The sequence below is a fragment of the Carassius carassius genome, chromosome 2 (genome assembly GCF_963082965.1).
Source record: "Carassius carassius chromosome 2, fCarCar2.1, whole genome shotgun sequence".
Classification (NCBI taxonomy): Eukaryota; Metazoa; Chordata; class Actinopteri; order Cypriniformes; family Cyprinidae; genus Carassius; species Carassius carassius.
Genome location: NC_081756.1, coordinates 6,832,634 through 6,860,219, shown reverse-complemented (window position 1 = coordinate 6,860,219; position 27,586 = coordinate 6,832,634). Strand labels below are relative to the sequence as shown.

General features: G+C 37.6%; 3 protein-coding genes and 1 non-coding gene across 6 annotated transcripts in view; all 4 read right to left on the bottom strand.

Annotated features, from left to right (window-relative positions):
* Window positions 1-2,883: 2,883 nt before the first annotated feature.
* Window positions 2,884-6,997, bottom strand: selenos (selenoprotein S). 2 transcript variants are annotated; one of them, XM_059506105.1, is made up of 6 exons: window positions 6,772-6,997; window positions 4,728-4,859; window positions 4,533-4,639; window positions 4,375-4,464; window positions 4,224-4,293; window positions 2,884-3,302 (listed from the first exon to the last, which is right to left on the bottom strand). In XM_059506105.1, exons 1-6 carry the CDS (start codon window positions 6,851-6,853, stop codon window positions 3,223-3,225), a joined length of 561 nt encoding a protein of 186 aa, XP_059362088.1. In that variant the 5' UTR covers window positions 6,854-6,997; the 3' UTR covers window positions 2,884-3,222. The 2 variants fall into 2 exon arrangements, with proteins under 2 accessions (XP_059362088.1, XP_059362080.1); XM_059506097.1 differs by having other exon boundaries at window positions 4,224-4,296; window positions 6,772-6,994.
* A 1,766-nt stretch (window positions 6,998-8,763) lies between these two features.
* On the bottom strand, window positions 8,764-14,944 carry LOC132101230 (U2 small nuclear ribonucleoprotein A'-like). The gene is made up of 9 exons (XM_059505999.1): window positions 14,703-14,944; window positions 14,485-14,632; window positions 13,574-13,652; window positions 13,419-13,465; window positions 13,226-13,328; window positions 10,807-10,886; window positions 10,420-10,492; window positions 9,283-9,376; window positions 8,764-9,015 (listed from the first exon to the last, which is right to left on the bottom strand). The coding sequence occupies exons 1-9, from the start codon at window positions 14,782-14,784 to the stop codon at window positions 8,882-8,884; spliced, it is 840 nt and encodes a 279-aa protein (XP_059361982.1). The 5' UTR covers window positions 14,785-14,944; the 3' UTR covers window positions 8,764-8,881.
* Window positions 14,945-19,375: 4,431 nt separating this feature from the next.
* The window catches only part of LOC132101264 (proprotein convertase subtilisin/kexin type 6-like), a 69,017-nt gene continuing 60,806 nt past the window's right edge, over window positions 19,376-27,586 (bottom strand). For both annotated transcript variants that reach the window (XM_059506077.1, XM_059506086.1), the window contains 4 exons: window positions 27,439-27,542; window positions 24,655-24,784; window positions 21,292-21,404; window positions 19,376-19,590 (listed from right to left, as the gene is read on the bottom strand). In XM_059506077.1, the coding sequence (XP_059362060.1) occupies window positions 19,490-19,590; window positions 21,292-21,404; window positions 24,655-24,784; window positions 27,439-27,542 (448 nt within the window). In that variant the 3' untranslated portion in view covers window positions 19,376-19,489. The remainder of the gene's footprint in view (window positions 19,591-21,291; window positions 21,405-24,654; window positions 24,785-27,438; window positions 27,543-27,586) is intronic.
* Window positions 21,935-22,006, bottom strand: trnae-uuc (transfer RNA glutamic acid (anticodon UUC)). Its single transcript has one exon. It is a non-coding gene; the product is annotated as a tRNA-Glu (tRNA).

The window sequence follows — 27,586 nt, the reverse complement described above, 5'->3', positions numbered from 1 at the left end:
GGAGGGTCCACGGGAACCTGACTCGACTCTTGAGGGTCCACGGGAACCTGACTCGACTCTGGAGGGTCCACGAGCACCTGACCTGACTCGATTCTGGAGGGTCCACGAGCACCTGACTCGACTATGGAGGGTCCACGGGAACCTGACTCGACTCTGGAGGGTCCACGGGAACCTGACTCGACTCTGGAGGGTCCACGGGAACCTGACTCGACTCTGGAGGGTCCACGGGAACCTGACTCGACTCTGGAGGGTCCACGGGAACCTGACTCGACTCTGGAGGGTCCACGGGAACCTGACTCGACTCTGGAGGGTCCACGGGAACCTGACTCGACTCTGGAGGGTCCACGGGAACCTGACTCGACTCTGGAGGGTCCACGGGAACCTGACTCGACTCTGGAGGGTCCACGGGAACCTGACTCGACTCTGGAGGGTCCACGGGAACCCGACTCGACTCTGGAGGGTCCACGGGAACCCGACTCGACTCTGGAGGGTCCACGGGAACCCGACTCGACTCTGGAGGGTCCACGGGAACCCGACTCGACTCTGGAGGGTCAACGGGAACCCGACTCGACTCTGGAGGGTCAACGGGAACCCGACTCGACTCTGGAGGGTCAACGGGAACCTGACTTGACTCAGTATCAACTGTGGCTGTCATTCTGTGCAGAGGCGCTGAACAAGCAGCCATCTTGTGCCATGACTCTGGACCGGCGGCCCTCTTGGGCCGTGGCGCTGGACCGGTGGTCATTTTAGGCAGTGGCGCTGGGCCGGCGGCCATCCTGGGCAGTGGCGTTGGGCTTGCGGCCATCTTGTGCAGTGGCGCTGGGCTGGCGGCCATCTTGTGCAGTGGCGCTGGGCTGGCGGCCATCTTGTGCAGTGGCGCTGGGCTGGCGGCCATCTTGTGCAGTGGCGCTGGACTTGCGGCCATCTTGTGCAGCGGCGCTGGCTCGGCAGACGTGTGCCTCCTCTCCCCTCTCCCTCCGCAATGGTGAGACGGCGGCTCTGATCCATCCCTCACGAACCCAGGGTCGAAGGGGGACCATGGTGGAGAGCGATGCCTGACCTCCTCGCGACCACTCACTCCTCTGCGACCTCCCCTGGTCCCACGAAAAACGACCAGGCGGGTTCCCTCAAAACCACTCTTTCTGTCCCGCTTGGTGGCTGGGGAGGAAACATCAAAAAACATACCGCTGGATCTTAGTAGATGGAGTCCTTCTGTGACGTTCGGGACCCAGTGAGACACAGGAAAAGAGAGATCCAATAGCAGTAGGTTTTATTAGGGTAATCCAAAGAGAAGTGAACAAGCAGGGGTCAAAACCAAAAATCCATCCAAACAAACAAAAAAATAAACAGGAGAGGAACAGGAACGGGAACAGGAACAGGAACTCGGTCGACGAGGAACTCGGAAGACGAGAAAAACTGGGTAACGGAAGGTAAGGAAGGAAAGGACTCCATGCAGACAACAGGAAAAGACTGGAAAATATAGGGAGGCTAATGACTAATAAGTGAAGGCACCTGGTGCAATTACTGTGATGAAGGGACAAGGCTAGTGGGAATTGTAGTGCCTACGGTGAGGTGCCTAAGGGGAAGTGAGCCCACTAGTGGACACCCAGGACAAAACATCTTTTCATCTGTCACTTCTTCACAAGATTCATCCGTTTGGTTCATTATATTCATAAAAATTTGTTCTGCCTCAGACAGTTCCATGTGTGCAGCATGCGTGTCAGACATTTTAGCTAGTGCTGTTTAGGGGCACCACCCACTTACGCCCTTCTGGCTCTGAAAAATACTGTAGGCTCTTGTATTGTTCAGAGCTAGAAGGGCGTAAGTGGACTTGCGCCCTTCTGGCTCCAAACAATGTGTAGGCCATACATGTATTTTTTAGAGCCAGAAGGGCATAAGTGGACATGCGCCCCTCTGGCTCCAAACAATGCTCAAACTTTTGTGTTAGGTCTTTGTTGTTTTGTTGCTTTATTCAATACAGGTTGATTTCTGATGCGTCTTTTTGGCACAACTAGATAGAGCTCATCAAGACCTTTAATTTGATATATAGAACTCATTTTCGCCCAAAATGACACTTATACGCCCCTCTGGTTCCAAGCCCTCGATTGCTTATATTAATTTCATTTTTTTTATGTCTATATAGATTTCGATTCATTTTTGTTTCTTTTTTATCACATCAGTTAAACTAAATGAAACACAACTGATAATTTTTTTTTTCTGATGTTTTGTTTTATTACAGGTAATGAAAATGTTTTTTTATATATAGTTTTAGTTAATTATGATGACCCTGCTATTATATATATATATATATATATATAATAAATAGTTTCCCCTTTCTCTGTGTCCTATAAATCCATCCTTTTAAAAAACTAAAACTGAGGACGAGACAGTGAAATCTTTGGTCCTGACAAATAAGACAGACTTGCATTGAGTATGCAGTTTAATTCGGAGAAACTATAAAGCGAAAACAAAATGAGTTTGACACGTCATTCCTAAAGAAATGCTTTTTAGAGAACAGCAGAGACGTCATACCACTATTATCCATCATTAACCACTGCACTGATGGATCGGTCATGGAACAGCAATCCCTACATTTACAACAGAACACAAACACAGCTAATGATATGAACATAACATTTTGCGTTTGCATTTACTCTCTACGTGTTTATTTAGCACAGCCTTCATAAGTGCAAAAAGCTAAAAACAGAACCACGATTATTACTGAAAATCATCAGCCTGCCCCAGGAGTATTAATACCTTTGATGAGGAGGCGTCATTAGAGGCTGTCAATCATACAAACAGGAAATAGTTTCTTAATGTGCATGAAAGTTTGAAAAAAAAAAAAAAATTCACACAAGTTAAAAAAAAAAGTACAAAATACAGATTTTGTTATTCTTGACTAACCCTCATGTCATTCTGACTGCAAATGCACCAAAAAATTAATAAAAGAACTAGAAAACTATCCAATCAACCTGGGCACTATACGATATTCAGAAGTCTTCTAATTCATATAATAGTACTACTGCATTCAAAAAAATAACAGCATACAGGATTGCAATGACATGAGTGTGTCAATGCAAAAAATAATAATAGTGTGCATGAAGACCCTTATATGATATAACCATAATTCTATTGTCCTGTGATGAGTGCTGACAGCTTCCTTCAGATAATATTTCTGTGTTCCTACGGAGGGTCAGAGGTCAGTCTGACCGTCCTTTAACCTCATCCACCGGCGGACGGCCCTCGCCTGCCGGGTCTCCAGGAGCACGTTCCTCCTCCGTCTCCAGACAGAGGACTGTATCCTACAACACACACAGACAACAACATTATTAACACAAGACTGGGTGAGAACTGTCGAAAGTCATGAAAGCCCAATTAACAACCCAATTATATATATATATATAATTTATTATACTATTTGGCAACATTTATTTAATTTTGTATTTTAATTTAATTACAACCAGGATAATTTTCGCCTGTGAAATATTGGCCTATTCTGAAAAAATTTTTGGGCTAGTGACCTTAAAAATGCTTGCATCTTTTAGAAAGTCATGCATGACAATTTTAACTTGAATAGAGTTTTTCTATTTACTAACATATGCATTAAAATTAAGTGTAAAATGTGCTTTTTTTCATGTGTTAATTTATTTTTACTGTATTTTCCTTATTTATTATTTTCCACTATTTTCTATAGTTGTAGAATTTAACAACCAAACGTGTTTTATGTATGTGTGTGTGTGTATGTGTGTAAATATTTCTTAAATATATACTTGTTTGTGTGTATTTATATATACACCGGTACACAAAAACACAGTACGCACAAATATTGTGTAAACAAACTCAAATAATCCCAACTGATTTGACAGCATTTTACATTTTGTATAGCTATATAAATAAAGACAAAAAATTTTTTTTAAATAAAGTTAACCATTCTTTTAATCAAAAGAGAAAATGTTGGTAACACTTTAGATTAGGGAACTCTATTCACTTATTGTGTATTAGCATGCATATTACCAGCACATTGGCTGTTAATTAGTTCTTATAAAGCACATATTAATGCGGTTTTCTGCATGACCATATTCTTGATCCCTCCATTTCTGAAGTACTACAACAACTACCGTACTAACCATATAATAAATAAGCAGCAAATTTGCAATTTATTGAAGGAAAACTCTTTTTTTGTGAATGTGTGTTATTTAATCTAAAATGTAATGCTTGCGTACCACTGTTGCGAAGGGGCTTTTTGTCTGTCTTCGGTCTCAGCGAGCTGAAGGAAGTGGCATCTTCTGCGTTCTGCTGGAAATGAGAAATAATAATATGTAAATGCAGGACCTGAAGTCTGAGGCCTGGAGACATTAGTCCCAGCAGACTTACTTGTGCAACTTTGGCAATTCCCTTGTAACTCTTTCCCTCCTTCATGCTTTCCCAGATCTCGATTTTCTGTCTTCTCTTCTCCTCCTCGAGCTGAACAGATGAGAGGAAGCAGCATGAACACAGTGAAGGTGTGAGACGATGTGCTGCGTGACACTCACCCTCTGCTGCCTCTCTCTGAACTCTGCCGCTCGGGCATCCTGCTCCTCCTGCATTCTCCGGCGGGACGCCTCCAGAGCCGCCTGGGACCTCACCACAGATTCAGGGTCTGCAGACGGGACACACACACACACACACACCTCTAAAAATCGCTAATACTTCTCAAATTGCAGACGCCAGTCATGGTTTGTCCTGACCTTGGCTGGCCGCTGAGACAGACGAGCTCTGACTGTCTGTGGATCTGTTCTTGCGGAGATGCTGGATGAGCAGATACACTCCCACACACACGAACACCACATACCAGCTATAGTCTGACAGGAGAGCTGTAACTGATCGAAGACATCCAGACACTCAAGAGTCTATATACACTTTACCAAAGCATGATAGATAGAGAAATAAATAACTGCATCAGTAACAAATAAAACAAATAACATAAATATTACATTTTGTGACATTCAAATAGTCAAAATTATCATGAAAATGATATACATATATATGATGTATATCATTTTCATGATAATTTTAACTATATAAATGTCATGTATATGATATATAAATAAATGCATGCATGCATGCATGCACAATGCACTACACACATATATATATATATATATATATATATATAATGCATTTATTTATACATCACTGTATGGGTAACTATTTTAATTATTAGACATTATGAAACATTCAAATAGTCAAAATGGCATGAAGCTTTTATAATATGTGTATATAATATATATATATATATATATATATATATATATTATGAATTTTAACACATGTGAAAATTAGCTGAGCAATCCATTAATAAAACAATAAAAATAAAAACAACAAAAAGTATATTAAAAATAAATTTTAATAATAGACAAATAATAAGAAAAATAATCTAGTCATTAATCGTTACTGTATTTCTCATAACATTGTATGTTAAACAACTTTTGTGAACACCGTTAAAAATAATTATAATGTCAAGAAACTTACATCATCTTACATAAAATGTACACTTTACTAAATAAATACTATGTACAGTATATATTTTTTATAAACTAATAAATGTTTACAAATTAGAAGTATACAATGTGCTTTATTTTCTGTTTGTTATGGAAAGTAAAGACCCAAAATTATTTAAAAATGTAGCTGCAAGCAGCGATTATCAGGGTTCAAGTGCTTTAAGGCATTGAAACACATATGAGAAAAGATATTACGTATTATTAAGCAAGCCTGTAACCAACTAAATCAATGATTTAAAAAAGCATTTTTAGCAACTCCAGGTAATTTACCATAGAAATATGATGATTTAACATTTATGACTACATTTGACAATATAACAATTTAAGTATTTATTATCACTTTTCTATCAATTCAACATCCTTACTGAATATACAGCATTAATTTCTTTAAAAAAAAAAACAGACCCCAAATGTTTTAATGGTTATGTGTATTGTTACAAAATATTTCTGTTGTATTCAGAAAATAATAAAATGCTGATCTTTTTAACATTTTACTCATAAAAGAATCCTGAAAAAAAGTATCACGGGTTCCAAAAAAATTAATAAAATAAATTAAGCAGCAACACTGATAATAAATCCCCGGGAACACATGATATGTAAAAATTGATAGCCTGAATGCACTGTAAGTCGCTTTGGATAAAAGCGTCTGCTAAATGCATAAATTTATTTATTTATTTAAATCATCATATTAGACTGACTTCTGAAGGATCATGTGACACTGGAGGCTGGAGTGATGATGCTGAAAATTCAGCTTTGATCACAGGAATAAATTACATTTAAAAGTATATTAAAACAGAAAACGTATTATTTTAAATTACAATAACTTTTCATAATATTACTGTTTTTTTTTTCTTTATTTCAGATCAAATAAATTCAGCTACTATCAGCAGAAGAGACTTCTGCTTATATTAAAAAAACACCTAACATCTTAAAGATCCCAAACTTTTGTATTAAAAAAAACTACACTATTCAAGCAAATAATTTAATAAAAGAGCACTGATTCACTGCTGACCCACTAACCATGGTATAATGTTTATCTTATTGACTTAACATTATAACTAATCATACTGACCTAACGTTATATATTCTAACGAGTTCCTGGTCAGATCCGCATTACTGCGCTCTAAAATGTAAAATCAGTGTCTCTATTGTGCCAGACACAGTCTCTGATCAGACATCCTGATGAGCTCGAGCTCTGGCCATAATGAACTCGAGCTGTTTGTTTACATACCAGAAGGCAGCAGAAAACTCAGATCCTGGTTCTGAGGAGGAACAGCTTCATCTCGGACACGCGCGACACCCTCCGCCTCCATATTAAAACGCCTTTCGGGTGTCTTATATAAGGGAATATAATGATTAGCGCATGTTTATTCCGTCGATCTCCACTCAAGCTAACTTACACGGCGACACACAAACAACACGAACTCACTTCCGGAGCAACAACACAGCCAATCAGCTTCGAGATGACGTGGAGGCCCTGCTGCAGAGAACACTCATTTTGGACTCACAAGAGCGCTGAATGATTAGTTCAAGTAATTATATGTAGATTTAAAAGATTTAGAAGCACTCATAAAGCTTTCCAGGGAACACAAGGGAAAAACACACACACATACGTATGTGTATATATATATATACATATGCATGATGTATATGTATTTGTAAAACTATAAAAGGTGAAAAAAGCAAATTAAAAGGAGTAGAATTAGTAAATACAAAATTATGAGTGCTATGTGTGTGTATAAACATATATAGATATATATTGTGTACATATGTGCATTTAAAACTAATTTTTTTTATTAGATTGGAAAACATCAATAACAAATGTAACTTTACGAGTAGGAAAGAACAATGAATCTTAATTGGAACTAAATATTTTCAGACATTTAAAATATTTAAGTGCGATTTATAATAGGTTTAATTCATTTTAAATTGTGTATTTATACTAAATGTACGAATTTACTTAGAAAAACTATTTGAGAAAATATATAGATGTTTTTTTTTATTATTTAAGATTGGGTTCACAGACATCCCAAGTCTCCCGGAAGTTCCGGGAGTCTCCCGCATATTGAAAGCGGCTCCCTGAGACCCGCAAATTAGTTAAAATCTCCCGGAATCTAGACCGAGCGAGCAAAAGCGCGCATGCGAAACAGATACTGTGTTTCAAACCGTGTAGCGCACGCACGGCAGAGAGGGATAGGGACCGAGAGACCTTGCGTGTGTGTGCTAATGTGCGTGTGTGCGAAGCGCATGTAAGACAGAGAGCATCCTGATTGGCCTGTTTCTGCAAATCAACCAATCAATTGTCAGTGTGGGCGGGCTTTTATCTCTTTTTTCTATCTAGAAACAGGAGCACTATTGCAGAGGGAGAGTGCCACAAAACAAAAAAAAGTATAAGACACATTTTACGGCAGACTACACGAAAGTGTACTCCTGTCTTATAGGTGTCAAACATAATGACAGTCTTGCTCAAGCATTGCCCATGGTGGGTTATATGATTGCAAAAGGCATGTTGAGGTGAGTTGACAAGTTTAATTTCATCTGCATATTATTCAGGTTAGTTGCCAAGGCTACATGAAAACAACCAACTCCTTAGACCTGTTTAAAGTTGCAATGGAAAATAAATAAAAGCAGTTTACATAAATTGTATAAACAGATTATATAAATAGTAAAAGTAATCTACATATTTAAACATAATTAACGAATAATTACATAGGCCTATAGCTTATAGAAATAATATTTTATGCTTTTATATCTGTTAGGGACCACAACATGTTAGGGAGGCTAAGCACAGGGAAGGCTGCTCCAATATATCTCAGTTCTCCCATTCAGATAGGCAATGTCTCACTGAGAAGGTGACTACAGCTGAGATGTATTTCCTTCCTTTTTTGGGGGGGTACCTCCCTGAAATGACTTTTTGCAGGTTGGGATGTCTGGGTTCATCACAAGGATGGTCATATTTTAGGGCTCCGAGGCATCTAAAAAAAATGCATATTTTCTAACGGTTTACAAATGAACTATACAGGAAATGTGCCATGCATTTATAGTTTAAGTTCATTAGTTAAGTTCTTAAAATAATGAGCGAACTGTAAATAATCAGTATTAATATTTTAATTTCTAATCTTTGGCGGTGGTCACAGGCTTCAGTTCACAAAATATTAGAAAATAATCAAGAAATTCATGACCATGTTCAGATGCACAGAGAACAAAAACATTCACATCAATGTTAATAAAAAAAAAGTTTAATGTACTTTACAAAAAAAACAACACTTATTGAAACAAGTGCTGTCAAACACGGCATCAAAAAGCATTGACGATTCTGAAACATCAACCAGCGAACATATCTATGATCCATTCATGTGCACATCTTCCTGCATGTCATCAGTGTCTCCGTTTTCTCCCTCTGCTCCCTGCGTCTCCTCATTCATGGCCTCGGACTCCTGCATCTCCTCCTCTTCCTCCACCATGTTAGGTGCTCCTAAAAGAGACAAAAGACCTGTGAGATGCTCGATCATTGTAAGTGCTTAAAAATTTGGTTTTATTGCACACAAACAAACCAGGTTTTCAGAAAAGCTTCAGTCTGAGACGCACGTGAGCTACTCGCACTAAGAGCAGCAATCATCAACCGCAGCGATGTTACAACTTTCCCAGCAACACACAGAATTCCCGCTTTTTCCACCAATGAATTCATGACTTTTCTCATCATTTGTGGTTAATATGTTTAAGTGCGAATTAAAACCAATACCTGATCGCAGCTCTCGTCCTGGGATCTGTCCGGACTGCAGGAGTCCCTTCAGCCGCTCGACTTCAGCCAATGACGTGGCATTAGCAATAGCATTCTTCACATAAACAACACAAGTGAGACAGATTACACCAGGACATCAACCTATATGTTTCCATATATGAATACATTAAACTGACATTTGAGGAGAGAAAGAAATCAATCCGGTTACTCAGCAAGGATTCATTAAATAGATCAGGAGTGACAGTAAAGACTTTTTTTTTAAATAAATGCTGTCATTTTGAAACATTTTGAATAAAAATGTATCAGGGTTTCCAGAAAAACACGAAGCAGCACAACTGCTTTCAACATTGATAATATAAATGTTTCTTGAGCAACGAATCAGTATATCAGAATGATTTCTGAAGGATCATGTGCCACTGAAGACTGTTATGATGATGAAATACAGCTTAGCACCACATTAATAAATTACATTTTAAAATATATTCACATAGAAAATAGTTATTTTAAATTGAATTATGTATATTTCATAATATTACGGTTGTTTACTGTATTTTTTTTTTAGATCGAAAAACTGCCTTGAAGACACTTCTTTTAAATCAAATAAATGTAAAATAAATATCTAAATACAAATACCTACACTTATACACATATATATATATATTTTTTTTTATAATCAGTATCGAATACATGTTATATTCTAGAAATATATAAAAAAACGTGTATATATATATATATATATATATATATATATATATATATACACACACACGTACGTTTGTTTTTGTGTAAAGTGTGTTCATCCCATAGGCGTAATGGTTTTTATACTGTACAAACTGTATATTCTATGGCCCTACACCAACTCTACACCTAACCCTAACCCTCACAGGAAACTTTGTGCATTTTTACTTTCTCAAAAAAAACTCATTCTGTATGATTTATAAGCGTTTTGAAAAATGGGAACATGGGTTATGTCCTCACAAGTCACCCTCTCCTTGTAATACCTGTGTCATACCCATGTCATTATACAGAGTTGTGTCCTGATATGTCACAAAAACAATAGCACACATACACACACACTTTTTTTAAATATTAAAAACATATGCACTAAGCATCCTCGAGTGATCATTTCTTTCGTACCTTGATGGCTTCAACATCTGCAGCTGACGGCCCGGTTTTGATCTCAGTCTGAAGTGCTGCTCCTGGAGTAAACCTGAGAGTAACATCAAGAGGACATTTGCTGTTCAGACAACCTCACCGTGTTTATGTGCCTCTGCAGCCTTTCAACCACTGTCCCCACAACCAGAGTGTAGTATCTGGAGTATCTTATCAATGTGAATAAACTGATATGAGACAGAAAAGCCTTGAGCCAGCTCCCCTGAGAAGCACTGCTGAAGTTTGGCATGGACATCAAGATCTAAACAGCCAATTCAGAGTCAGTCTTCATTCTCTGAGATGTCGGGTGTCAGAACTTCCACAGTCCAGTACATCAGGGGAGCTGTGCTTGATCAAGGACTTTCATCTTACGTTTTGGTTTGCTTGGCAATATCCTTTGCAAGCTGGGCACCTCGTTTGCCTTTGAACATTTTTTCAGCCTCCTGCCGTTCCTGCGTTGATACATCAGAGTTAAAGCAGAGGTTCACAACAGACCACGTGGCTGTTCTTCACACACGCATATACTGAATGATCTCAATCGAATTTGACCACACAAATTCAGTCTGAATGTGCGCTTAAACTAATGATCCAAAGGGGAATTATCACTATAATGACGGATAAACTACACAAAGCACGAAGAACAGGGTGAGCCCACAGTCATAAACAGAAAACAGAAACAATCTGTCTAAAGGAAGCCTTATCAAACAGTCGGCATTAGTAAACAACCAGACCAATATTTAACACAATCGCATTTCAGGATTCAAACTTAAGGTGTATTTGCATCACAGATCATATTTTACAAGATTAAAGTCTCCCTCAAGTTATTCTTCTAAATAGAGAACACCTAGAAATCTGAGTAGAAATAATCTGTTAAAAACAAAGTCTTAAATTTGAACGAAAACAAACATGAACTGCACAAAAAACCTTTTGACACCTGACATATTATTTAAAGGGGACATGAACCGCATAATGTTTCCTAAGGTGCACTTTCACACCAAAAACTGCCATAATTTAGAAATAAAAGGAAATTTGATTCTTTGAACGCTCTGAGTCTGCTGTGGAAACGCCTACTGCTATGATTGGCTGACATAATAATAATAAATAATCATGAAGTGTGTCGATTATAGCGTTATATTTAGATCTACTCACGTCCATGGGCGCCGTATAGACGGTTTCAACGGCAACAACATAAACGTTACTGCGCATGCGCGCTTCTGTGGACCTAACTCTCTCGCGCGCACGCGCCACTTCCTCAGTTCTCACATACAGCGCGCGATCAGTTCTCAGCGCTCAAATACACACGCAACAGTCAAATGTTTATCGTGTAGAGTATCTCTCGTAAATACAGTAGGTTATGGATTAAGTGAACGTGAACAGGTGTGTGAAAACGGAACGTGTGTCAGTATTTAATGCATGTCTTTCGTCTTAAAAGGACAGCATTCCCAATTAAATACCTGTCAATCATTTTAACCAACAAAAGACGTTAAATAAATGTATACATGTTAAGTAAAATCTACAGTTTTAAATCTTGCATCAAATAGTGAACTGCATACTGTATGCAGACTTGCATTTTACAAATCACCAGCAGTAAATATTGTGCTAGTACTAGTATTGAACTACAAGCAGCAAGACAGTTGCAAGCCTTTGATTAGAGTTATGTAAAGCTTTTGATGGGACAGTTAGGTCCTAGAGATGTGGTGACAACAGCTGCGCAGAGGGGGCCCAATTAGATTTTTTTGTCATGGGGCCCAAAATCCCTGGCAGCGCCCCTGCTCACGTCACATGAAAGGTTGCAGTGATGAGCATTGTAGCCGATGACAGACTGTTGAGCGCATTAATCGAGTTTTGCACTTTCACAAATGCTTTTATCAAAACGAACAGTGCAAACTCAACGGAACTGCGACTGATATACCAAAGAACCCACAATGAAATGTACTGAACAAACTAACAATGATCTACTTAGACAAATAATCACTTTTCCAGGATTAGGATCCTTTGGAAGGTAATTTTTTTTAGTCCAGTGATCCTGTACTGCTCTTCTCTCCTTCTCATCGTACTAACACTTTAGTAGGTGGGGCTAAACAGGCAGCGATTACAATTGGTGGGCGGGGCTACACAGTTGTTGATCTTCTGTGTAGGCAGGGTTTAGCCACACTATTACATCATAAAGTGGCACATTCCACAACCCCATGTTTTGGCAGATTGGCTTCAATATAAGCTGTTTTTAGAGTAATGAGTACGATTTGAGTCCTGAAGCTTACAGGATGTTGTTATAGTACAATGACCTTTTATACGTCAAAAGATCGAGGGAACTTTGGTTTATCAGTTCATGGCCCCTTTAAAGCGTGATGTACACTACTGTTCCAAATTTTGGGGTCCAAACTATTTTTGAAAGTCTCTTCTGCTCACTGACGGTGCATTTATTTGATCAACAATACAGTAAAAACTGAAATATTATGAAATCTAATTACAATTTAGAATAACTTTGCGAGTACATTTTAATTTATTCCTGTGATGTTTAGCTGAATTTTCAGTGTCACGTGATCCTTAAGAAATCATTCTAATATGCTGATTTACTGCTCCAGAAAAATTTCTTATCAGCAATGTTGAAAACATTTCAAATGATCAGCATTTCTGTAACATTATAAATATCTTTACTGTAATTTTTGATCAATTTAATGCATCCTTGCTGAATAAAAGTATTAATTTCTTTTAAAAAAATATATATTCTGAATGATAGTGTAGTTAAAAAATAAAAATAAATAAATAACGTGTTATGGTTTAATCATACCTTCATTTTCACCTTCTGGAAGTCCAGAACTCGGATCTGTGGTATTTTATTGATGACATATAATCTGTAATGTTTCTTGTTAGTAACTGGATTCCTGAGGAGACTACAGAACAGAAACACAGCTCAAATTAGCTGAAGTTAAAACCTCAAAGCTTAATAAAAAGTGTCAAACAGCAGTTTGTTCAGCAGGTACCTGAGGAGGGACAATGATTTGACTGATGCAAGAGGATCCAAATCACCCTGTTGAGAACCAGAAACAACCACTTGACGACAATCCAGTGAAACCAGTTTCAGAGCTCACAGAGCGATTGATTAATGTGATAACAGCACATCTATGGTTGGACTCACCAGTTCTTGAATGTTGTTGCTTGTGAGAATGAGCTCTTTCAGGTCTGGTAAAGACTGCTCCAGGTTCTCTCCAATTCGGCTGCAATAAGACAAACAAAAACAGTCAAACCATAAACTCTACTTCATACTGCTGTAGAGTAATAAACTCAAACAGCTGATTAAAACATCACAATAATCCACACAACTCAGGGTTGTTGTTTTTTTTATTCAAACCACTGCTTATGGCTATAAATACAAGTATATGCATAATATTGCTTTCTTTCTCCAGTGAAGAAGTAATCTCATCTGAATCAGGAGAGAAATATGCACAGATCAAGCACTGTTTACAGTCCAAAACAAATGCTGGTGGATTTTGATATTATAAACTATAAACTAGTTATAATGTATAGACTTGTACTTTGGTCAGAAACGATGTTTTGTAGTTAAAATGTATTAATGAAGGATTTGCTTCTAACAAACATACAGCTTTCGGCTTTCCAAGACATTAACTGATGGACTGGAGTGGTGTAGATTTACTTGTGGATTATTGTGATGTTTTGGACTCTCAATCTGACGGCACCCATTCACTGCAGTGAATCAACTGGTGAGCAAGTGATGCAATGCGAAAATTCATCAAATCTGGAAAAAAACTCATTTACATCTCGGGGTGGCTTGAAGGTGTGTCATCCATTTTTGGATGAACTATTATTCTGCTAAGCATTCCCTGGAATAAAACCCCAAATCTTAGCACTGCTTCTGCATTTGTCTGCTAGATGGGGTCCCATTTTGGGTGAATGTTTGTTGCACAAACATTTTTTTAACATCGTTTCATAAGCGGACAGTATAACACTGCTGAGCAGTATGTTCTGACATCGTTCATAAGAAATATTGAGATAAACAGTGCAGAACATGTTGATATCTGACTCTCGCACCAGATCCGGTTGTTGTTCATCAGCAGTGTTTTGAGTCTCTTCAGCAGCGGGAATCCGTCCAGCTTTCTGATCTCATTATCGGACAGATCAATGGTGTCAAACTGATCGAGTGTGGCACCCAGATTCTCCAGCACGGGGATCTTATAGCCTGTAAACACAGGAGCGTGAGTTATTTCCCGCAGTTAGGCAGATAAACGAGTGTTTGTGTCTCGACTCACCGCGCAGCTCGAGCTCTCTGTCCCGCACAGGGTTCGTGTACTGCGCCGCCTGCTCGATCAGCTCCGCCGTCAACTTCACCATGTCAGCCGCTGAAAGGAACGACTCAGACTTTAGATCACAACTTTATTACAAATGTTTGATTCGCACACGCGCTGCCGCCGAACGGAAGCGTCTGTTTTGTTCTTCTCGAAACAAACGACGCGATTGCGCGAGAACTGCAGCGCCCCCGGGCGGACGGGAGGAGAAACGCGCTACAGCCGCAATAATACATCGTGCAAACAGAAAATAATTACATAAAAGAGAAACGGGTTTTTTAACCCTCCTGTAATGTGCAAATTTTAACCATGTTTTTAATGTGTGACCCCAAATATTTAAATAAATTACAGAAATTGTCAAAATAATTTACATTTCATTCAGGAACGAAGTAAGAAAATGTTTTTATGAATGGATCAGTGAATCATTTAATCACCCGATTCGTTCAAAAATATGGCTATTTCAAATTGAACACATATTTATTTATGAACACCCCCCCCCCCCACACACACATATATATATATATATATATATACATATATATATATATATATATACATATATATATATATATATATATATATATATATATATATATACACACACACACACACAGTAACATGGGTACTGCAAACATGGTTTATGAGCATGACTTTATGAGCATATAAACATTACGCATGGAGAGTTAATGGAGTGTTAATCATATTTTGCGGACAAATTTGTACCCAAAAGTAAGCAAAACCTGACATAATCGCCAAAAACCTAAATTTGGGGACGCACTCATTTGTAAAACTGGTAAAAAATAAAATAAAATAAAAAATAAGGTAAACCAAGTTTTTTGAAATTGTAAAAATGCAGAAAGTTTTCTGTGAGGGTTTGGGTTAAAAAGTGTAGGCTATAACTATCTGTATATTAAAAACAATAGAAGCAAGTCCCCGTTTAGATTATTTGTTGCTTCACTGTAACAGGACTCATTAAGCACCTCATTTGGCAGATGGCAAGATTTGTACTGTAGCGATAAGTTACAGACACCTGAAGCGCTGCTGAAACTCCTGATCGATGTTTGATCGGGTTTGATCGGCTCTTGACGGAAGTGAACGAGAGCAGATCCGCGGCTCTAATAAAAAATGATTTTAATGCGCATGAAAACTCTGATGATGCGTACAGGGCATGGTTGTAAAAACATTCACCCTTAACCCACCAGCCCTATGAGCACAAGAATAAACAACTCGAAGAGTCCCTCATGCGTCAGCCAGAGCGCAGCACAGGCCTTTAGTCTGAGCCAGTTTCTCCTGATCCTGTTTAAGATGTGTTGAGGTTGTGTAAAATAAACTAAGCGTGTAAAAGAAAACCACAGATGCTGTGAAGAACATACCCACTAAGCACAGTTATGTCCAAAAGATGTCTTTTCTACGTCTTTGTCACTAGAACCGTACGTTGAAAAGACGTCCACTGAGGAGCCAGAATGAAAGTTTTTATGACGTCTGTTTTGGACGTGATCTGCACGTCTGATATAGATGCTCATGGAACCTCAGGGTTAAACACTAGTTCAAATGTGCTCATTGTGGACATACAGCTCTGGAAAGACATCAGATTTGGCCTATGATTCACTACAACGGTGACAATCAAAAAAGCTTCATAGTACAAAACTCATGCTTGATACCCAAGCTTTTTTTTATTTGATTGTCACCATTGTTGTGAATCATAGGCCAAATATTGATGTCTGTGTGTGACCATGTGAAACGTTTTCTCAAAATTTTGGGAGCATATACATTTTTTTTTATCCTTCGGGAAAAGTGATAAATGTAATGCTATTGGTGCCAATACTGCAGTTTCACAAGGTTATAGTGGCTGTAAACAAGTTACTCTATTATTTGGTCACTGACAAGGAGCTGATAACACCTGATGTCACTTTATCTTTGCTTTCTCAGCCACAACTATTGTGTTTCACAGACAGAGTTACAGCCGCCAAAGAAATGCTAACACAAGTACGGGGACCAAGAGCCCTACTAAAGCAAAAGCTTCCCACCACAATGGTGACTTCAAATGAAACATATATTAACATCTAAACCTCTGTAAATTCTCAGTAAGAGCTTCTGTAGACGTCTGACAGAAATGGTGAAAGTGTCTCATATTTCTGTGATTAAGGGCAGCACCAGTGTCTCACTCAGTGGAAACACTGGCTCCTCACAACAAGAAGATCCTTGATTGAAAGAGTCTTTCCTTCAGGTTTGGTTTCTCTCACAATCCAAAGATGTGTGAATTACAGATGCTAAGATGTCCAAAGGTGTGAGCAAAGTTTCATTTTCAGTTTCATTTTCAGTTTTTATTTTCATGATTTTTGGACAAACACACTCTGTTTGTGAGCTGCTTTGCAATTACAAATAGAAACAATGAGCACATTTGAACTAGTGTTTAACCCTGAGGTTCCATGAGCATCTATATCAGATGTGCAGATCACGTCCAAAACAGACGTCATAAAAACTTTCATTCTGGCTCCTCAGTGGACGTCTTTTCTAGTGACAAAGACGTAGAAAAGACATCTTTTGGACATAACTGTGCTTAGTGGGTCTCCTTCATTCCCCTGCCGAAACATGTTTCATTTCTAACTACATGCAAAGCTGCATCTGATTTTCTATTCAGATGTGGAGGGTCGTTTTGTTTTCGGACTCGGAGATCTTAAGAAACGACAGGTTGATCAAGTTCAGCGGATTATTATGCATTCATAAACCTCATCAGAGCAATCAAATGTACCATTTACCATCTATCAAACTGTTAATGAAAAGCAAAGATAATGAAGAATATTATCGAACAGCAGGATCATTATAGTTCAGGGCTCAGTAGTAAAGCACAATGTTATGCACGCAGTTATGCCTCTCAGTCCTGTGTTGTTGTTTTTCACACAAAGTGAGTCCAGAATCATTAAATAGATTCACTGAAGCTTCAGTTCAGTAACATCACGATGAGGAACGTGTCACGGGTTCATTTGTGTGTGGATGGTATTAAGAGCAGCTGTGAACCTCCACTGCAATAATCATTGTGTGTGTGTGTGTGTGTGTGTGTGTGTTCATCTAATGCCCTTAAGGACGTTACAGTCAAAGCATCACTGGGTCACTGCGGGTCAGACTCTGACAGTTCACCAAGATGCATTGCAAATAGTTGAGCCCCATCTAAATATTTACAAGCTCTGATATCAGAACATGGAAACACACTGGAAAACCTAAACAAACCAATGATCATCAGCACATAACGTGGACCACCAGCACATGCATCCTCACTGTGGGAAAAAAAGAGACTCTACCACACATTTTCATCAAGGAAAGGTTTATATTTCAGACCTTTGATGGAGATATTCCACCTTCAGATATTTAAAATACCATTAGATGCGTAGTTTAAAATGTACAGTGTCATTGTTCTGGATCATTCTTGTGATTTAAAAGCTTTATGTCTCTCTTAACATTGCAGTTTCACTCCAACGTTATCTGGCATTCACCAAGGTAATCATTCTCACTGGAAATCACATGATCATTTATGAAGGGCTCCTCTCATATACAGTTATATCATAATTCAGAGTGATGTCGTTGAATAAAAAAAAGAAGCAATTTATACATGTACTGCATGTTTAAAAACAATATATCTTGTTGAAATCAAACAGCACCCAAACAGGGTTTCTTGAAATGAGGAGTATTATTTATTTCATTAAAGGAAGAGTTCACCCAAAAACAAATATTTGCTGAAAATGCACTCAACCACAGGTCATCCAAGATGTAGATGAGCTTGTTTCTTCATCAGAACAGTGAATGGGTGCCGTCAGAATGAGAGTCCAAACAGCTGATAAAAACATCTCAATAATCCACACAATGATCAATTAGCTTCTTGTGAAGAGAAAGCCTGAAAAACTTAAAAAACAAATCCATCAAGATTTTTTAGCAATAATTTCTGGTCAAAACATGAGTCCATGATCCATAATAACATTTCCTCCAGTAAAAAAAAACAAGATTATGGATAGACAACTCGTATTTTAGCCGGAAGTGATGTTTTAAAGTTAAAACTCCTTAATGATGGATTTGTTTCTAAGAAACATGCAGCTTTTCGCTTCACTAGATGTTTACTGATGGACTGGAGTGGTGTGGATTACTTGTGGATTATTGTGATGTTTTTATCAGCTGTTTGTACTCTCATTCTGACGGCACCCATCCACTGCAGAGGATCCACTGGTGAGCAAGTGGTGCAATGTCTCCAAATTTGTTCTGATGACATTTGCGAACTATGATAACCCATACTCGGAATTGGTGCTCTGCATTTAACCCATCTAAGTGCACACACACAGCAGTGAGAAGTGAACACACACCCGGAGCAGTGGGCAGCTATAGATCCAGCGCTTGGGGAGCAACTGGGGGTTCAGTGCCTTGCTCAAGGGCACTTCAGTCATGTGTATTGAGGGTGGGAGAGAGCACTGTTCATTCACTCCCCCCCACTTACAACTCCTGCCAGCACCGAGACTCGAACCGGCAACCTTCGGGTAACTAGTTCAAGTCTCTAACCATTTGGCCACAGCTGCCCCATGAAAGCAGCCGGACCTTCGCCCGAACAGGGATTTGAAGAAGGCCTGAGGGCGAGTACACTTTCAGCAAATTTTATATTATTGGCTGAACTATTCCTTTAATATTCAAAGTATAGCTAGTTTAAAATGTACATTAGATAACACAACCAAAGAAATAGTAGGTCAGTCCATTTGTCTCTTTCCTTGCTGTCATCCAGCCGTCATCAAACACGTCCGGCAGCAGAACTGACGGAAGAGCTTCTTCTCACACAGTCGGTTCGACTTGACCATCTCGCAGAAAACTTCATCCGCTGGAAGAGAGAAAGAGAAGGTTCAGACTTCTGTCGTGTCTCTTTATCAAACACATCACAGATCTGAATGATCCTGCATGTCATGTCCCAAAGTTTCTTAAAAAAAAAAAAAATTCTCAAACACACTTTTAAAAATTTCATGTTTCTATAGTGATGCCACAGAAGAACCATAGTTGGTTCCCCAAAAAAACTTTCAGTGAACAGTTCTTAATGAACAATTTAAAAAATATAAAGAATCTTTTTCTGCATTTGAAAGGTTCCATGAATGTTCAAGGATCCAATGGAACCACCAAAACCACTAAAGACCCTTTATTTTTAAGAGTCTAGGATGAAACCCAAATGCCCTGATTCTTCCAGCCTTTCACTCACGCACGCAAGACCCTCTTCCCTTTAATCTTGTCTCCATACGTCATTCTCTTCTGAAATCTTTTGCGTCCCTCTTTCTCCTTTCTCTAATGTCAGCGTTTATAGCTGTGCAACAACAAACTTTGAGAGGCTTTGACGTCTGAGAGCCTCGTAAACACCCGAGTCAGGTCAGTTTGACACAACGTCATCTATATGAATTACTCCATGAGACTGTCATAACAGAAAGCTCCTTAAAACTTCATGAAAAAATACATAAATGAGTAAATAAACAAGGTCAAATTGAAGTCAATGAATACATATGAAAGTTTTTGGCTTAAGAAACAAGCTACAAGTCTCATAAAAGCTGACCATGTTGTCTGTCCAAACTTCTTTGCAACAAAATAAAACGGACCCATATATTTAAAGGGACATCATTCACTTAGTCTTATGCATCATTTTTCTTCTTTCATCAAACACAAAATCAATTGTTAGACATAATGACTTTTTTCCCCCCACACAGAATAAAAAAAACAAGGGTTTGGAATTTAAGGCAATTATATGTATATTTTAACAATTATTTTATTATTTTTAAATGAATTATTAGCCTGATTCACAAACAAATCTGGTTCTATTCAATGAATCAGTCACAGTAACTCACGAATCAGTCCTAAACTCACGTTGTCGTATATTATTTAATGCTCAATGCTCACGAGTTGCCTCTTTTAAAGTCAAACAGTTTGAGTGAACAGACCAAAACTGAAGTGCCAGAAAATCCTTCATGTTTGGAATATGAGGAATAAAATGATGACAGATTTTGTATTGTGTTTTGACAGAGAAAGCAACTGAAGAGCACTGCCCTTGTTCTCCAACGCAACAATACAGAAGAATGAAGGAAAATTACTTATGCACACACACAAACACACACACTGAATCAGCAACTGTGGGAATCCAATCATTCTCATAATGTTCAATTCTATTAACAGATCTACGCACGTCCGTCACTGAATCTACAGTGCCATGGATGAATTGATGCGAGTTGTGAGTTTGCACTCTGAATTGTGTTATGTTGTGTTGAGATGAGTGAAAGTTTGGGTGCTGCAAAATAATACAAATATTGTCTTTGTCACACAGTGCAAAGTGTAGCCTAATTCACAAGAGAATGACTCTTATAAACAGGAACCAATTTAATGAATCACCACAATGACTCATGAATCTGTCTTAAATCAGTCTGGGGCCTAATGGTTAGAGAGTCAGACTTGTAACCAGAAGGTGGCAGGTTTGAGTCTCAGTACCAGCAGGGGTCTGTTTCTGACACATGTGGAGAAAAGCGGAGCACAACAAACTGAAGGCACGTACCGTTGTTACAGGTGGCGTTCATGATGCAGGTCCGGCTGAAGAGGCTGTATCCGTCCTTACACTGCGTGCAGCTCGTTCCAGGATCAGGACAGCTCAAACAGTGCTCCTCACACCTGAAAACACAACCAGAACCACACACGAGCTTCTGCTATTAATGTCTATAAAGACTGGATTTGATACATGACACAGACAGATTTCCAGTGAGTGACCGCCATCAACAGAGCCACACTCTTAAAAATAAAGGTGCTTCACGATGCCATAAAAGAACCTTTTCGTCTAGATGGTTCCATGAAGGACCAAACCAAACCAAATTCTGTTTCACAAAAGGTTCTTTGTGGTGAAAGAAGGCTTTTCAGATTATTAAAAGTTAAGAAAGTGTTGGTTCTCTAAAGAACCTTTGACGGAATGGTTATTTGTGGAACCAAAAATGGTTCTTCTACATTTATTTATTTAGCTGACGCTTTTATCCAAAGCAACTTATAATTGCTATATATGTCAGAGGTCGCACGCCTCTGGAGCAACTAGGGGTTAAGTGTCTTGCTCAGGGACACATTGGTGTCTCACAGTGGATTCAAACCCAGGTCTCTCACACCAAAGGCATGTGTCTTATCCACTGCGCCAACAACACCCATTGGAGCATGCGTTCCCATACCGGGAGTCGAACCCGGGCCGCCTGGGTGAAAACCAGGAATCCTAACCGCTAGACCATATGGGAGCATGACCATATGACATCGCTGTGAAGAACCTTTGGAAGAACCTTTATTTTTAAGAGTGCAGTGCAATGAATCATAAAGTGCTGCTTTAGTACAGGGTTTCTGGAGGGTTTTTACCTTTTATGAAGGTAAATTTAAGACTTTTTAAAGATCAAGTAAAGACAATTTAAAGAATCCACTAAATGAAACAAAATACGCTCTCTTAACATAATTGTCCTGTACTAGCAAAGTTTGTCTTGTCCTGAAAATGTCTAAAGATCATTTAATTGAGAAGCAAAATTACAAAATAGGTTTTGTTTTATGAGAAATTGATCAAAATGAAGTAAGTTTATGATTAAAACAAGAACAAATATCTGTGATGGATGATGCTGTTGTAGCACCGTTTTGCAATCTTGCACGTTGGCATCCCTTATTTTTGACTAGAGTAATATAACAGCGACCATTGACTCGTTATGTCTTGCAATTTTAACTTAACCACAGAACTTTGTTTTTGTTTTTGTGTAGAAGGCTGCCTTGCAGAGGCGCACACTTGCAGGGTTGCCATGTCCATTTATTTAAATTGCTTATTATTTGGACTCAGCTAAAAATCACTCCAGTTTAAAGAGTTCATAGAGCATGCGCAGGTCATTATATTTCAGTATGTGGCATAAGTTTGATTTATTATGACTTTTTCTTGTTTGCTGTTTTTCATAGCAAGATCTGGCAACACTGTGAGTCAAAATTTACCTTGTTTACTGTGATTTCTTGTGTTGTAACTTTGATACGTAGTTAAACAATTCCAATAACAACTACTTGTCATGTGGCCAAAACGTAAGCGTAACAAAATTGAAATTTTCTGAGTGAACTTTCCCTTTAATATGGCATCAAAAAGTTTGACGTTTTACTGGTATTGCATAGCCAAACGAAAAATATAAGTTTGTTTTTGAAAGTCTTTTCTGCTCACAGAGGCTGCATTTATTTGATAAAAAATATAGTAAAAAATTTAAAATAACTGCTTTCTATTTGAATGCATGTTAAAATATAATCTATTCCTGTGATGAAAAGATGAATTTTCAGCATCATTACTCCAGCCTTCAGAGTCACATGATCCTTCAGAAATCATTCTAATATGCTGCTTTGCTGCTCAAAAAATAAATAAATACAATTATTAATATCATTGTTGAAAATAGTTGTGCTGGATACAAATGAATAGAAAGTTATTTAGAACAGCATTAATTTAGAAAAGGAACCTTCTGTATCATTATAAATGTCTTCACTGTCGCTTTTGATCTATTTTAATGCATATTTGTTCAATTAAAAAAAGCTTCAACAAAATCTTACTGACCACAAACTTTTGAACAGTACTGTAAGTGTACAGAAAATAACCCGTATTCAGTGTTTATGTATCTTCAAGTATGCATGTGAAGCTCAACCGTACTCGGAGAAGAACCCGTTTCCACTGCAGTCACCATCTGTGACCTTCATAAAAGCCTCTATTTTCTTGAGACAGCATTCATAAAGCAAAAGACTGTTGATTTATAAACTGTGGAGTGTCCCGCTGCCCTTACGCAGCACATTACAAGAATCTAAAACACTGTGATGGAGCTGTAAATCTCAGCCATACACGAAAGATACACTTTCTTCTACCCTTTCTCTCTAGTATTATCTGAAAAACAGGTTGCTGGTAAATCATTATGCAGATAAACTAATCAAAAGCATAAACTAAAAAAAAACTTAAAATATAATTTATATAGACAATTTATATATATTTATAGAATTCAATAATATAAGAATATATAACTTGCATATGAATACAAAATAAATATTATATATTTATTTAATATTTGTATATAACTTATATGAACAGTACATACAATACACATACATAAAATTATTTTGTGTGTGCATATATACACATATAACAGTAATTTTATATATTATATACAATACATATTTATAGAATATAAGAATATATAATAAGAATATATAAGAATTCTATACATTTTTATTGTGCATTTAAGCATATAAATATATTTTTATATTTGTATGTATACACAATAAATACTATATATATATATATATATATATAAATAATTTATTAAATTTTAGATTACATTTATTTTATATTTCTAATAAGATTTTATACACAATTAAAATGCATTCTTTATTAAATAAATACAATAAGTTAGTCTTATGTATCGTGTGTGTCTGTGTGTGTGTGTTCACATTTCTGCCATAGAGCAATATGAAAGAATTCCAATGTAAATAGTACACAATCCTTTACCAAGGCTACAATTTCAACAACTGCAATTTCAATGAGATGGATAATCAGAAGCTAAGAATGCAAACACCACAAAAACAAAAAAAAGAAAGAGAAAAGCCTTGATGACATTACAGTCGGAAACAAAGACAAAGAGGATGACCTGACAGAAAAATGTTAGATTGGCTGTCATAGAACTTGAAACTGTGCTTTGCAAGAATTTTAATTGTAACATTGTTTTTTTTTTTAAATATGAAACATCTTGAAAATGTTTTGCATTTTAAAGCATCATCGGTGTGCTCCAGCTTTCACTTTCAAAACTTCATTTAATGCACATTCATAAAGCACGAGCCCAACTGGTCATATGAATGCAGCTGTACCGAGGTCATGTGAGACGTGTGGAGGACTCACTTGCGACACATCCTCTGTGTGAATCCCGCCGCCTCTCCTCTGTAGTATCCAGGAGCACAGGTTCGGACACATCTCCACTCCTGCTGTAAATAGTCTGGTGCACACTGAATACACTCCTCCAGTCCTGGACCTGGAAACACAAGCACACAGTTAGCTCAGTTCTCCATTATTTACATTTGTAAGTCATTAAGGATCTTGACCCGAGGCGTGTTTGGGACGGCTGGTGAGGCATGATGTTAACAGTGTGATGTTATCATTGAAACGATGACCGGATACAATAAACTGTCAGCTGAAGATCACTTTTCACTTTTAATCTCTAAGATTAAAGCATTGTTACAAGAGACTTTCTCCCACAGCAGGTCAACTGTGTGATTTCTTCTAAAGGTGAAGAAAAGGCTCTTTTATACAGCAAGGATGCATTAAATTGATCAAAAGAGACAGTAAAGACATTCAAGATGTTATGATTTCAAATAAAAGCTGATTCATTTTAAAAAGCTGATTCATTTTACTTGATGTACTTAACTAAAAGACATAAAAAAATACATAAAAATGCAACAAAATTATTAAAACTTCCACTTAAATTAACGTTAAAAATATCATTCAAAACATTAACAAAAACTTTAATAGTATATCAATCATACTACTGAATGGAGTTTGTAGTATAGAGATGGAGTATGTTTCAGTGCATTGTGGGATTGTCGACACCACAAATAATGCATACAATGCAAAGAAATATATTTACGTCTGATGTTTTATGTCATAAAATGCTGTCTATCTAGACATCTCACTAGGGTTTTACAACAGTGCCCATGATAACGAAGTTGGAAACAGACACACATTCATTCAGGTTGACCTGTCAATTTATTTCCCTCTGTCTCGCTGTGTCTATAACAGCTCTCCACATTTCAGTGAACTTGGAAAGCAAACAACTCAGGGCTTATCAGGCGTCTCTGGTGATTTGGTATAATGAAGTAAGTTAATTAAGTTCAATGGCTGAGCAGCGAGAGTGATACAGGACTCGTTCACTCCTGCGGTCCTCAAAACAATTCAAACACTTTACTCTTCAGTTTCTCACTGTGAAAAAAGAAGACATCTGACCTCATTTGTGTTCAGTTGATTTCATATTCTGTGAGTATTATTCGAGTCTGCTTACAGCGGTGATGTCTTGTGAGAGTACTGCACTGATTCTGAATGAGACTTTTGATAATAAATCGATGTAAATGGGTCTATAGTCTAGCAGCCTGTTATTTTCTAGTAATCCTGACGACCTTGATTAGCTTGTTCAGGTGAGTTTGACCAGGGCTGGAATCAATTTCGCCAGACCTTGAGGGCAAGAGTTGAGAAACTCTGATGTAAATAATAAAACCGGGACATTATCAATTCATCTGTATTGAGCTTTAAGATACTAAACTACAGTTTCTTCAACAGATGGCAACAAAACATGAACAGGCAAAATTGTGTATATGTTTGTGCTGTTCTGAATTTAATGACTGCCTACATTTACATACACCTTTTGTGTAATGCAAAACAAAATAATTAATAATGTATGAAATGTATGAAAAATGACTTAACTGTTTCTGTGGTATTACTGAATTAAAACATATAGGGATTAGAATAGGGATGAGATGGCAATAGAATAGAATAGAATGGGATGGGATGGGATGGGATGGGATAGAGTAGAGTAGAGTAGAGTAGAGTAGAATAGAATAGAATAGAATGGGATGGGATAGAGTAGAGTAGAGTAGAGTAGAGTAGAGTAGAGTAGAGTAGAATAGAATAGAATAGAATAGAATGGGATGGGATGGGATAGAGTAGAGTAGAGTAGAGTAGAGTAGAGTAGAGTAGAGTAGAATAGAATAGAATAGAATGGAATGGGATGGGATAGAGTAGAGTAGAGTAGAGTAGAGTAGAATAGAATAGAATAGAATGAGATGGGATAGAGTAGAGTAGAGTAGAGTAGAGTAGAATAGAATAGAATGGGATGGGATAGGAATGGATAGCATAGGATAGAATAGAATGGGACAGAAAGGGAAAGAATAAAATAGATTAGAACAGAATTGAATAGGACAGAACAGAATGGAATAACATAACATAGCATAACATAACATAATGGGATGGGATGAAACATCCCAGGACAGGACAAGACAGAATTGAACAGAATAGAACAGAACAGAACAGAACAGAATAGAATAGAATGGGATAGGATGGGATGAAATAGGACAGGACAGGATTGAATAATATAATATAATATAATATAATATAATATAATATAATATAATATAATATAATATAATATAATATAATATAATATAATATAATATAATATAATATAATATAATATAATATAATATAATATAATATAATATAATATAATATAATATAATATGATGGGATGAAATAGGACAGGACATGACAGGACAGGACAGGACAGGACAGGACATGACAGGACAGGACAGGACAGGACAGGACAGGACATGACAGGACAGGACAGGACAGAATAGAATAGAATAGAATGGGATGAAATAGGACAGGACAGGACAAGACAGGACAGGACAGGACAGGACAGAACAGAATAGAATAGAATAGACAAGACTAGAATAGAATAGAATAGAATAGGATGGGATGAAATAGGACAGGAAAGAATAACATAACGTAACGTAACGTAATGTAATGTAATGCAATGTAACGTAATGTAACGTAACAATGTAATGTAATATAATATAATATATGATGGGATGAAATAGAATAGAACAGGACAGAATAGAATAGAATAGAATAGGTTACCTGTGCATGTGGAGCAGGAGACATGGCAGGGGCTGCACTTCATTTCTTCCAGGTTAAAAAATGTTCCATTGGCACATTCTGGAACACAGGTCATTCCTGCCAGACTTTAATCAGGAAAAAGAGAAGAAGAAGAAGAAAAGAATAAACC